This window comes from Scyliorhinus canicula, chromosome 3 (assembly GCF_902713615.1).
Source record: "Scyliorhinus canicula chromosome 3, sScyCan1.1, whole genome shotgun sequence".
Taxonomy (NCBI): Eukaryota; Metazoa; Chordata; class Chondrichthyes; order Carcharhiniformes; family Scyliorhinidae; genus Scyliorhinus; species Scyliorhinus canicula.
Genome location: NC_052148.1, coordinates 259,941,495 through 259,955,639, shown reverse-complemented (window position 1 = coordinate 259,955,639; position 14,145 = coordinate 259,941,495). Strand labels below are relative to the sequence as shown.

Here is a 14,145-nt window from a genome sequence, read left to right as displayed (position 1 = left end):
GGGCTCACTCCCCCACCCCATCCCCATAACTTCACGCATTGATCATGACTAATCCACTAACCTGTAAACTCTGGGAGGAAACCAGAGCGCTCGGAGGAAACCCATGCAGACACGGGGAGAATGTGCAAACTCCACACAGACCATCACCTGGAATTGAACCTGGGTCACTTTTCCTTAAAGGCTCCTTTACAATTAGATTATTAATTTCTTTCCTTCCACATTGCACTATACAAGATCTAAAATAGCATTTTCTTTAGTTGGGTTCTCAACATGCTGTTATAGAAAACCATTGCATATACATCTCAGGAATTTGTTCTTCACATTAGTGCTAATTAGGTTTACCCAGTCTACATGGAGATTGAAGTCCCCCATGATTACTGTATTACTCTTGTTACATGTACCTTTAATAACCTGATTAAAACCATGCCCTACACTACCACTACTATTTGATGGCCTATAAACAACTCCTAGCATAGCTTGTTGCCCCTCGCCCTTTCTTATACAGTTGACAATTTGTCACTCGATCTCTGTTTCTGTTAGGTGGATTTATGTATGTCTTGATCGCCGTTATATTTTAGTGCAGTGTACCATGTTTAATTAATTCTCTTCTCCCTGCATGCATACACACACTTTCCTTTTCCATTGTCTTGAACCTTCTCTCTGGTGTGCATCAATCTTCAAGAGAGTTGCCAGATGATCTTTGATACTTCCTGTATTTATATGTAAGCGACCACCCTCCGATTCCTAAGAATAGCCTGAGTTGACCTACCCTCTGATTTTCTGTACGTTCTGAAAAGGAGCACTTTGATCCGACAGCTTGGCCGAGATTAGGGTGTTGCTGTATGGAGGAATCATTGACATGAATCTGCATCGTAAAAGGTTGTGATGTATTGGAGCAACACTGCTTTGTGCCTACAGGTTGCCATTACCTTTTCTGTTTAATCAGTAAATTGGTTTGGTTTTCTTGACTCTTGTGTGAATTACATTGTAAGCTCTCCTTGTGTGATTGAAGCATAAACCGTGATGTTGAACTGACAGGCACTTCAAATGTCCTTCTATCACATTGATGAAAGCTTCCATTATGCATTGCTATTTATTTGACTCTTTAGTCTATCCAAAACTTATTGGTCTTTCAGTGCAAAGAGGTGTCCTGGCCGAGAGTTGCAGACTGGCACATTCCAAGGTCCAGCAGTACGTGTTGAGGGAAGCACTAAAGCTGGGGAAGCCACCATAAAGGCATGATGGGGAAAGACTGCTGTCTGAGGCTTTTAAGCCGTAGTAAGCGGAGAGGCTAGTATACGCGTAGTACCTCTTGGGCAGTCTGCTTGGCATTGAAAGTATATAGTCAATTCGATTGCATTGAGGCACCCCAGAGTGCAACATGCTCCGTGAAGAAAAGTTGAATATTATTGCACTTTTGCGTTATGACCATTTTGAGATGTTTGGGAATGTTCGTTTAGATATTTTATGAATGAGGTATTTTTTGGGATAACCTGTTTCGTACCATTACACTGGTGTGAACCATGGAAAGACATGGATTGGTCAATCAACTGTAAATACTGATTTTAACAAAATACAATTAGAGTCTCAAGTAATAATTTTTGTTGTTTTGTAGAAGTGAGCAAAATTAAAAGAATCCTTTGGGTCGATATTCTTGGTTCCACCATTGACAGCTGTGCCATCAGTCACCTCAGACTCTCGCTCTGGAATTCAGACTCTAAGGGTGGGATTCTCCGGTCTCCGACTCAGGCGATCGGCCGGAGAATCCCCGTTGCCGCCGATTTCGGAGACGGCGCCGCTTTTGTGATGCTCCGCCCTCCCCAAAACGGCATACGCCGTCGGGACGGCCTCAGGACGTCACCTGAGACACTCCCCCGATGCTCCGCCCCCGATAGGCCGGCGTGGGGCGCTGTGCTTTTTTTTTCGGGAACCCAGCGTGGCAGCTGCGGACTGTGTCCAGTGCCGCCACAGTCAGGGTGGGGGGGGGGGAGCTGATCCACGGGCAGGTTGGGTGCACTGGTGAGGGATGGACAGGGGGCGGCGAGCCTGGCCAAAGGGGAGCAGTTTTTGGCAGGCTGGGTCCGTGTGCGGCCGGGGTGACGTTGCGCAGCGCGGTCACAGGAGGCCGCCGCCGTGCACATGCGCGGCCATGGACCCGGCAATTCTCCGGTCGTATCCGCAGCTAAACCCGGGGGCTCTAAGCTGTGTGCCTGCTGGCTCCCCACTAGACGGAGGATCGGTGCAGCTTTTGCGCCATTTTTTCGGGTATAAAACACCACTGTTATCATGCCGGCGTCAGTACATAGTCTCCCAAACGGAGAATCCAGCCCCAAATCTTGCCATTGTCCTCTCCAACTTTAACATCCATCTTAAAATCTCACCCCTGCCCAGGTTTGTGGATACCGCTTCTGGTAGCTCTTCTTTTGGATTGACATAGTGTTTTGTTTATGCCTCTGTGAAGCCCTTGGGAACCTTTTGTTTTTTATATGAATCGTGCCATGTTCGTACAAATAGTGGTAATGAAGAAGCAAGCTTGCTCCTGATTCAAACATTACTCCAACTAAAAATCTGCAATTTATTCTCTCCAGGGGAAGGATGCAGAAAAACCTGCCGGGACTTCCAGTCAGCCAGTTGACGGGAGTCAGAGCATTCAGAAAAGCATATCCTCTATTAGTTTAGCATCATGGAACCAGCCATCGATTGATGCATCTGTAGATGATTTGTTTGATGATTCACAGACAGAGGTGAGACAAAGTGAGACAGTTTATTTGACGACCATTTATGTGAGACTTTATGGATTGAGATAACCTGTGCTGAATGATTCAGGTCCATGCAATTCTTTCACGCATTCACACACCTTTTGTTTGATAGTAACTGCATTTCTTAATACTGTATACAAAAATGTTGTGTGTACAAAATCCAGTAAGCCCAAGAGCAATGATGTAAAATAGCTTCACATTATCTTATTATTACGTAACCTTTAGAAATTAGTATATTACAGTTCCAGTCAAGCAACATCCTTTAAAAAATGTTTCATCTTTGTTTTAAGATCCTTCCTTAGCCATGCCTCTCTATATCCAACCCTACAATGCCTCTCTATATCCAACCCTGTTGGGAGTTGTCTATAGACCTCCGAATAGTTCCAGAGATGTAGAGGAAAGGATTGCAAAGATGATTCTTGACAGGAGCGAGAGTAACAGGGTAGTTGTTATGGGGGACTTTAACTTTCCAAATATTGACTGGAAATACTATAGTTCGAGTACTATAGATGGGTCAGTTTTTGTGCAGTGTGTGCAGGAGGGTTTTCTGACACAGTATGTAGACAGGCCAACAAGGGGCGAGGCCACATTGGATTTGGTACTGGGTAATGAACCCGGCCAGGTGTTAGATTTAGATGTAGGTGAGCACTTTGGTGATAGTGATCATAACTCGGTTAGTGATCATAACTCGGTTAAGTGCAACACCACCAGAAGCAAGTCCAAGTGCAATGCCCTCTCCCAGACAGATGAGCCTAGCTGAGCAGCAGCTACTTCACCAGACTCGATAGATCCAGAATCGAACAACGGTCACTGTTCCTCTGACCTAGGCCGGGTGCCTGAAATTAAGTACAGGTTGTCTTAGTCGATAGGTGTAGTTAACTAGTAGTGTATGTTGCATAAATAAAGTGCCCTTGACCTTGAACAAACTGGTGTTTGGCTCTTTGATCGATAGCCGGTTGAACCTTGTGGTGGTATCATTTGGTACCTGCCGATTCTGAGCATTAGAATATAGATATCAAATAAAGAAGGGCAAACCCACTGACTGCCGTAGTTACAGCAGAGCCACAGAAAAAGGCAACACTGGGTGTCGCACATACTTTGTTTTATAATGCTCCTGTGAAGCACCTTAGGACATTTAATTGCATGAAATGCGCTATATAAATATAGGTGTTTACTATCCCAAGATAAATAGTCAAACATTATGGACTGGAGTCGGATGTGCCCCTGACAGGTCTGGAGAGTAGGTCCTCTTCCCAAATGACACGTGAATCACTCGGCCTTTTAACCACAGTTCAGGTTTCATGGTCATTTTTTCTGCTTTCAGCCACATGACCACATTTCATAGAATCAAATTCACGACTCGTCACAGTGTTACATGAACACATACCCCCTGAGTTTCTGATCAATATACTGTGGTATATTGACTTTATTCATTGTATCAGCTATTTCCACTATTCAAATATCCATGCCCATTGCAACAATGTAGATAATGTTGCTCTGAATACTAACATGCAGAAGGAATGAATGAAGTAAAAACAAAATGAATATTAACTCCATCAATTTCCATCAGGAAATGATCCAAAACTACAGAGCAAATTAGTATGACAGATTGAAGATTAATGTAAGGGAATTATATAGCCTACTGTGTCAGTATTTGCATTGAATTTATGCAAAGGCTGGAGAAAACCAGTTTAGTACATTTTCAGAATAATTTATCACTGCATCCACCATGCATTGCTCATTGCTTTACTATTTCAAGAATCTCAAAACATTCAGCAGGCCCAGTGACAACCACAATGGAGCTGGTAACATTAATCAACATTCAGTCACCAGCCAAAGCCATCCGCTGTGACACTGAGTGATTGGAAGAGGCACAGACTAGGCAGTCACTTTGACAACAGGGCCAGCTCCTGAGAAGTCAGTCCAAGGTTAGTACATATAGCGTAGCTACAGGAGTCTCATGAAATTCATCCATCTATACAGATATCCTTGCATTTTGTAGCAGGCAAGCATTTTGTTTGAACTGTCGATATATTTTCGCAACACGCTTGATAGTTTAACAGCTGCAATTGAGTTGCAAACTACAACCAAACACTTTTGCAATTCAGAGGAGTTCTTAAAACAATTCACAGCCTCATCAGACTTTTAGTTGTATTTTGCTATGTTCAATTTATACAATTATTTTGAATTCCTGTGTTAGACTGCTATTACTTTATGTAGAAACAACATGCAATTTTGTCAAACTAGGTCAACCATGAGGGAAAGCTTTGATCGGAGTTTAAGCACAATGCGACAATAGCACATCTTTGTCACACGACTCCTTGAAGTTGTGGAATTGGAAGAGTACATAAAGGCATTTTATATGATGCCGCATTATCGTACACGCGTGATTATAATCTTGATTAATGATGGGATGAATGTGCAGAAAACGATGGCATCCTCTGGGAAAAATGATTGAACTGAGTGAAGAGCGTCATCCTTCTACTTGTCACAGGTAGATGGGGAAAGCTTCAACAAAACACCATTTCATGAATTTTTGTGATTGATTTTTGCTACCCAATTTCACATGATTCAGCTAAGTCGAAATTCCAAAAGGGTAATTCAGAATTCACCAGCGAGCTTGTCCATAAAGAGAAATGGTGTTCTCCTGGCCTCCAGGCCAACACCCTTCTGCAACATCTCTAATTTGCGACTCCCATGTTTTGTTAGGTGTTTTGCGTGGTTTTGAAGGAGAATGAAACCAAAACAAAATTTGTCATAGGAGAGAGGAAAACGCTGAGGGGACAAATGTGATTTTTCTTTTGCTACAAATGGGGAGTTTTTAGTGACTTTTAAAATCACATATCAGTTCACGGCTCACGGGCCTGATGACCGACTCCTATTCCTTCAGGAGACCTACTGGTGCTGTTACTGAACAAGTTTCTTCTTTTCCCTCTGATGCAGGGCTTGCTACAGAAGGCCTGTATGGATTAGGTGATCATATGCACTGGCTCGATTAAACATTGTTCTTTCTGACCTTGGCTGTAAGCCAAGCCAGCAGTCTTCTGCTTCACGTACTGTCACAAAAGAGGAATCAGATTTTGTATCCAGAACTGAACTGCTTTCAGTTGATGGCATGTTTATTGAATGCTTTGATTTCGAATTCAAATTATTATGTTGTCTGAAGTTGAGACCTTGATAAGTTTAAGGAAAAAATTCAAGAGTTAGGCTTATAATGTCAAGTGATATAACTTGTGGAATGGTGTGTGGTTGAGTCTTATCTTCCTCAAGCATGGAAAGGTTCACTATATTCTACATTATCTGCAGTTTTCACACAACGTTAATCTAAAGCCCATTCCAGTTGAGTATCTGCAGACTAGTTATGATACCTGGTGGTTGAGAAGGCGGGGTCTTCAAAAATAACCTCAGCTGATATGGGAACCTGCAGTAACTAAAAGGGCGACACCAGCTTGTGAATGGTGTGCGTGCTAACTCCTCGATTGATGTGTATCCATGCATGCAGCTTCGAGGGATCATTGGTACCAGCAGCATTCAAAAAACTTGACACCATCCATGGTGGCTAAGTCTGTTTTTTCAATGCCCCACCTGCTAATTCAGATGTCCACTCCCTCCGGCACTGCTTACAGTGCCTCCAGAGTGTACTATCTATAAGTTACACAATGGCAAGTCACAAATGCTTCTTTGGAAGCACCTCTCAAGCCGTGACCTTCACCACCTAATAGGATATGGGATTTGGTTGAGAGATTTATGGAGAACATTCGTAAGTGTAGAATGAGGAATTTAGGGATTTGTGTAAGCGGTTGATTAGGGTAATGTCGGTTTGCTGATAAGGTGGAGCAGGTTCTTGCCTGTTCATGACCTGAGCAGTCAGGCAGAAGAGTGTTTCTGGTGGAGTCTAGGTTGTCCTGAAGAGGAAGAGTTGGCATTGCATGGCTGCTGATCCATGTCTACAGAAAACTACCAAAAGACATCATGTAGGAGAATACTAAGGATGGTATTTCAGATCGCTCCAGAGGTGGGCAGTCAGAGACAGAAGAAGACATCATTATACACTTTATCTGTAAATCCAAAAATCAAACAAATCCAAAAACTGCACCTTTGTGAATTTCATTGACCTTTAGCCCGGGAAGTCTAGTTGTTTGTCTGCACTGTTTACCTTGCGGTATTTGTAGTGAACATCTCAAAAAGAAACTTATTACAGATACCGTGTACTTATTATTCACTGATGCATCTTATTTTTCTAGCCATTTTATTTACTTTAGACTAACTAGCTGAGACTTAGTCCGTTGTAATGTAAATTTATACTTGGATCCAAAAATCAAAATTATCTGAAATCCGAAATACAATTGGCCCAAAGGGTTTTGGACAAAGGATACTCGACCTGTAGATCAACTGAATGTTGGCGCAGGTTGGAGTGGAAGCCAATAAGGCGATGCCACAGAACTGGACTGTTACATTATATGCATCAGAAATAATGCAACTGACTCAGTGCGTACAGCGGATCAGTCACAGCCATTCTCACTGAATAATAAATAGAAGGTACCTGTAATAATGATATATTCTTCAGTCTCTGTATGCCGATCTCTGGAGTTATCTGAGGTTCCGTAGAACAACTATGCTGGCAGATCATACAGCTCAGTCAAATTATACAGAAGCAAGAATACATTGGCAGATTAATATTGCACTTGCCTGTATTTCATCTGTTACAAAACATATTCTGAAGTTGGCTTCTTCAGTAACATACGAGCACAAATTCACGAGGAAAAACTTTACATGGCAACAAATCTCAATGAACTATTATTTTTCTGACTCGTATAGCATCACAGAGTTAAGAAAGTAAAGAATGTGGCATAGCCTGGTTATATATCTCTGTGTTGACATCCATTGTAGCATAAAGGAAGACAAGCGACCTAACAGTGAAATTGATTCTAAAAATGGCTAGTCAAACAAGATTGGACATAACTGTAGCCAGGCCCAAGATTGATTCTTCTGTATTCTTCCATCAGATTTAATGTTGCCTGAGAGAAAAATCCGATTCCTGAAGTATCAGACCAAATTAATCCACCACTCACAGGTGACTCTGTACTCAACCCTTTCACCAAGAAGAACAGAAACCATTTTAAATTGTTATGGAGTTGGCCTGTTTTAAAATTGATCAGAAGGGATTTTAGACAAATATCTCTTGCACGTTTCTTTCAATCCTTTTTAAAGAGATGGTCATTTTTAAAATACAGAAGAATTCCTACCCAGAAACAATAGCTTAATAAGACGCAAGGATCCCGAGACCCAATGTAGGGGGAAAAAAAAAAATTGCAATTATTTGATGAAAAAAAAACTGATTTTTCATTCTGTTTGCAACTTGAGCAACTAAGATACCCCTGCTGTTCTCTCAGCAGACAAATAAAATTTGCAAGCTTCCTTCACCAACTGCAATTAACCTCAATTGACATCAACATTTAAAGACTGACCTTGACCTTGACCAAGATATGCATTGAATCCAGCACCTCGCTGGGTTAAAGAACTTGATTTTTAAAAAAGTTAATCTAATGTTTTTGACTTTCCAGTTTACAATTAGGGAAATACTTTGAACAAAATGTAATCATTCTACACTTCCCTATTATTATCTAGTGATGTAATTGTGTCCTTCTGTATTCTGAAAAATGAAAAGAGATATATGTGAGAGACAAAGGGGCAGGAATAGTGTACTCTCTGCTGATTAAGGATAATTGCACTTTTCTACTCTCATTTAGAAATTGCAGTTCTGAGGTGTAATTAATTTAAAAGAAAAAAGCTTGCAATTACATTGTGCCTTTCACAACTTCAGGTTGTGAAGCACCCAAACACTAATGTACTTGTGCCCCAAAGTACTGTACAGCCAATCAAGTACTTCTGAAGTGTAGCCAATGTTGTATTGGGACATGGAGAAGCAAATTTGTGTTCAGCACAAAACCTTCGTTTTAGTTGTTGGTTGAGTGAAAAGTATTGGTCGTGTCACTGGGAAAGCTTCCCTGCCCATCTTTGAATAGTGGTCATGGGTTTGTTTACATTCAGCTGAGTGGCAAACCCTGATTCTAATGTCTCTTCCAAAAGGTGGGCTCTCCTGACAATACAGTACTGAAGCACCAGCCTATTTTCTCTGCCAAGTTTTTGGGGCGGGCCTTAACCCACAACCTTTTGACTCAGGCTGCCACTGAGCCACAGAGAGGGTCATCTAGCCTCTCCCAAATAGTTTTGATGCCCACCGTCCCATAATTAGAACAGTCCCCACCCACCAGAGCAATCTTCTGGGAGAGGTGAGAAACCTCATTTTAAAAAGGCCAATTACGAGAGAAAAATCATCGAAAATTGTTCTCCTATCCCTTCCTTAACCTCCATAGGCAAGTGATTATTTGAATAACACTCTTTCAGACAATGGCTCATTAACTTGTATGTACAATAAACATCTGAGCAACAATGGCAAATAAGCTAATTACAGAAGTATTAAAACAAATAATGTGTTGCAAAATTATCACTTCCAACAGAAGGTTAAAAAAATTAAAAGTAATAAAATTTCCAGGCTCTTGTGAATAAATAATTAATTGAGGACATTAATTTGAAGAAGCATGATACCATGTCCTGGTGAGCTGGCTGACGAGGCACTCGCTTTCCTTTCTGTATTAAACATTACTGGTTGCTAGGTTTATGCTTGTAGATCACCTCACCTTCAAGGTAATAATGCGCTGAAGAATGTTTACGGTATTAACTCTCAACTTTGCTTTTGTAGTCCATGATTTTGAGATGCACGTCTTCTTGAGAAGTGAGCTACATTTGCCACTGTTACCTTGCCTGCAAGTTTGAGAATCGTGTGGAAATGCAGGCTGATCATGACAATGGGGGATTGTACATAACACCTAAACCTGTGAAACTTTGCCAAATGTGTATTTCTTGTAGCACAGGCTCAGCATGGAGCAGTCAGCTTACTCCAAGGGACTCTCTGCTTCCCAGGCAGTTTAAGTGAGAAGTATGAATCAAATTTCGAATTTGCAGCATATTATTTTTGCAATATTAGTTAGTATCAACCCTGTGCACTGAGGTATTTACAATATATGTATCAGTCACTAGTGTGCAAGTCTGCTGAGGTAGGTTCACTAACTGATAACACCGTAGCACTAATTTTGACAATTCTTGATTGTCACCCGCTATTGTGAAGGACTTTGTCCTTGATTTGAACTAGCATCCCTGAATCATATTAGTCCTTGATGGCTGATCGTTTTATCCTCTTCTTGGGCGGTCTCTGGGGACTAAGGATGACTTGCTTCCACTCCAGTTCGGTGGGTTCTGAAATGGCTGATAAGTGCAGTGTGCAATCTGCACATTCTGCCACATGTGGTGCTTGAAGGGCTGGGTAGCTGGGTGGTTTGTTCGTTCCCCCCACCACTTGACTTCACCTCTGCACGTTCCCGATGAAATCTTGATCAGTGTTCAGTGCCTTCCCAAATTAACCTTCTCCATTCTGGGCAGTCGAAGTCAGGGTTTCCCATGAGTTGGTGGGGATGTTTGACCTCTTCAGGGATGCTTTGAAGCTCCCTAAAGCATTTCCTCTGTTCTCCTGGGAGTTGCTTGCGAATGGCATAGCTGAACAAAATGTAATTAATGGATGAAGTGTCAGATAAAGAAAATAAAGGTGAATGGTATAAATAGAGGATAATTAGATTGAACTGTAGCATATCTTGATTGGGTCCAAAATGTTTTTGAGTGCAATGGGCAAGTAGCAGAGTCATGCCGATGATTGTAGTACAGGTTTTACTGTAATTCAGATTGGATTCTTGAACATCAAAGCTGTACCATCGGCAATTAAGGCCAAGTGTCAATTGTATCTTTGTGTCTTTCAGGGCTGCAGTCAGTCAATAAAAAGGAAGCTCCCAGATTGGATTAGCTCTTCAAATCCACAGAAAAGCTCCTGTACCACCAAGAAGAAAGTGAAAAAAGAGAAAGGACTTTTCAATTGAACCTTATTTTACTGTCCTAAATCTATCATCACTACTCAACCCATCTTGGAAAAACAAAAGCAAACCATTCGGGACAGGCTCTGCATTTCACATGTTTTGCAAACATCCTAATTTAGCTGGATACACCTCGGTTAGGAACATTCAGCTAGGGATGGAGAAACGCAGCAGAAAATAGCAAGATAATAATTTTGCTGTACTAAATTTTTTATTTTTATCAAAATTTTGAAGATCAGAACTCACCATTAAGTTGCTTTTAATTACACTCTTTATGCATTGCAAAAATATTCACAATGGCTGTTTCGTTGCTATTGTTAGATCCATTAATATATACTGCTGAATGCTCCAGCAGAAGACTATTCTCCACTGCTTATGCTTTTGGAAATGCAGTGTAAGTGGGATCATTTCTGCAATAGCATGAGTAACAAAGGGGATTTTTTTCATGATGGTAGTTTCTCGTTTGTTTTGAAAGTCTTGGTCTGTATTTTACAGTAAGATTCTGTACTGCAACAAATGCTTTGAGAGCACATCCTTGTGCTACTCATGGCCACTGTCAGTTTGTGATCCTTGAAGGATTCTGGCAGACTGTCCAGAAGAGCTGCATTGTTGCATGACATGTACTGAGGATAATTCTGTTAACTCTGCTACATAAGTTAAAAAGGAATAAAAACAACATATTAAACTGGTGCCATAAGGATGTTATTTGCAGAACATTTCTAAATATGATGTCTTCATGCAAAATACATCTTTTATCCAGTTTTTCCTTAACTACAAGTCAACTGTGCAAATGTTAGCACTTATGACCATCATATGATTTTGTTTTCACGCAAAAGACATTGAATATTCATCAGATAATAGTTATTACTTTGTGCTTCTGTATTCATTTTTGTAAGATTATGAAAGTGCCATCGTGTTGTGAAGCATTGATGCACTTTGCCACAAAATGTTAGAACATGTGGAATTGCTTTCCCGTGTGGAGAATTTCCCAGTTTTAGTCGTGCAATCAAGAACAATGTCAAGTTGTGCTCAAGCATTTCCTCATGTCAGGGGGAAATGTGGGTGTGGTGATCTTAAGTTGCTGTGAAGTACTCCTCAGTCGCAACTAACCTTCAGAATCTTAGCACCGGTCAAATGTTCACTTTTTCTTGTCCTGAGGTATTTGGAGGCCCCATGAACCATGGGGGGGAAACTGTCAATGCATACGGGAGAGATGTTATTTGCAGAACATTTCTAAATATGGACTGTTTTAGGTCCACACATAACTGAACTAGAGAGATGGGCACAGTTTTCTTTGACTCTCTTTTTGGACAGAATGTAGGAAGATTCTTGTAAATAGTGCTGAAACAATAAACTCCAAAGGGATTTATACTGTGTTTTGCCACCTTTATTAAAATGGGGCAAAATGCCTAACAGTAAACATGAGATAAATGTCAGCACTTAGTAGGTCTGCATGGCAGCAGACTGAGTATATATGATACAATGTTCTCTTTGTATTTTTTGGAACAAGTCAGTTTGTTGTCGGATAAAGTTAATTGGCAATAAATAAGTTTCTATCCACCACTGGTGCTAATTGGTTTAACTCATGCTTATTAAGCCCAGAACAATTATGGAAGTTCTGATCATGTAAGGTCCTGGAATTCTGACAATGCTTTTCCAGCTTACACTGATTGCACAATGTTCAGCACCATCTGCGACTCCTCGAATACTGAAGCAGAACATGTCCAAATGCAGCAAGACCTGGACAATATCCAGGCTTGGACTGACAAGTGGCAAGTAACATTTACATCCACACGTGCCAGGTAATGACCATCTCCAACATGAGAGAATTTATTTATCACCTCTTGACGTTAATAGCATTATCATATCTGAAACCCCACTATCAACATCCTGGTGGTCACCATTCACCAGAAACTACTGGAACATTCACATAAAGACTGTGACCACAAGAGCAGGTCAGAGGCTAGGAATTTTGTGGCAAGTAACCCATCTCTGATTCCCTAAAACATGTCCACCATCTATAAGACACAAGTCGGGGTGTAATGGAATACTCTCCATTTGCCAGCGTCTGTGCAGCTCCAAAGATACACTTAAGCTTGACACCATCTAGGACAAAGTAGCCCACTTGATTGGCACCTCATCCACAAACATTCACTCACGCCACCACTGACACACCGTGGAAGCAAGGTGCATTACAGGAACTCACCCAGACTCCTTAGACAGTGTCTTTCAAACCCTAACTGATAACGTCTAGAAGGGTAGCAGACGCATCATCTGGATGTTTTCCTCCAAGACGCACACCATCCTGACTGAGAAATATGTCACCATTCCTTCACTGGGGTAAAATCCTGAACCTCCCTCCAAATAGCAACTCTGCAAAAAGCCTCCGAAAGAGAGGACGAGGCCTCAGGCCTCGCGGTGAAGGTGGAGATGCACGAGGCGCTCCATAAGAAATGGCAGGAGAGGTTCGAGGAGATGGAGAACCGGTCGAGGCGGAAAAATCTGCAGATCCTGGCCTTCTGGAAGGGCTGGAGGGGTCAGACATGGGGGGCCTATGTGGCCATCATGTTAAATTCGCTGATGGGAGCTGGGTCCTTTCAGGGGCCCCTGGAGCTGGAGGGGGCCCATCGAATATTGGCAAGAAGACCCAAGCCAAATGAGCCACCGTGGGCGGTGCTGGTGCGGTTCCACCGGTTTGCTGACCGGGAGTGTGTGCTGAGGTGGGCCAAGAAGGAGCGGAGCAGCAAGTAGGAGAATGCGGTGGTGCGGATCTACCAGGGCTGGAGTGCGGAGGTGGCAAAGAAGAGGGCCGGGTACAATCGGACGAAGGCGGTGCTGCACAGGAAGGGAGTGAAGTTCGGCATGCTGCAGCCGGCGCGTTTGTGGGTCACTTACAAGGACCGGCACTTTTACTTTGAGTCCCCGGAGGATGCATGGACCTTTGTGCAGGCCGAGAAGTTGGACTCTAACTGAGGGCTGGGTGCGGGGCTCTGCAAGCAATTGTGTTATATTTTGAGCGGGGGTTCTCGGTTTAATGTTGGTTCTTTGTTGTTTTTAGGGCGGGTGGGGCACTGTTTGCTGCTTGGGTTTGTTGGATGGGCTCGAGGAGGGGGGGGGGGCAGACCTGCAGTGTGGGGGGCTGATGGTGTGGAGGGGGGTTGGGGCCCCGCGAGGGGTCCTGGTCGGTAAAGGGAGCTGCTGTAGGGGAGGTGGGGTCGGGCAGGTGGAAAGCGCGGGCTTTTTCCCGCGCTAAGGGTTGAAGGGGGCGGGACCGGAGCTGGGAAGCGCGGGCTTTTCCCCGCTTGACAGCGGGAGGGGGAGGAGGAAAGCCTGCTGGTGGACACTGGGGAGGAGGGGAGGAGGGGAAGCCCCACGCTGGGAGGGGTCGGAGGAGTGGCGGGAGT

The 14,145-nt window shown here is 42.7% G+C and overlaps 1 protein-coding gene across 6 annotated transcripts in view; it reads left to right on the top strand.

Moving 5' to 3' along the window:
- Nucleotides 1–12,304, top strand: part of wrn (WRN RecQ like helicase) — a 137,170-nt gene extending 124,866 nt beyond the window's left edge. For all 6 annotated transcript variants that reach the window (XM_038792676.1, XM_038792672.1, XM_038792675.1 and 3 more), the window contains 2 exons: nt 2,589–2,744; nt 10,631–12,304. In XM_038792676.1, coding sequence (XP_038648604.1) covers nt 2,589–2,744; nt 10,631–10,747 — 273 coding nt within the window. In that variant the 3' untranslated portion in view covers nt 10,748–12,304. The remainder of the gene's footprint in view (nt 1–2,588; nt 2,745–10,630) is intronic.
- The last annotated feature ends 1,841 nt before the right edge of the window (nt 12,305–14,145 follow it).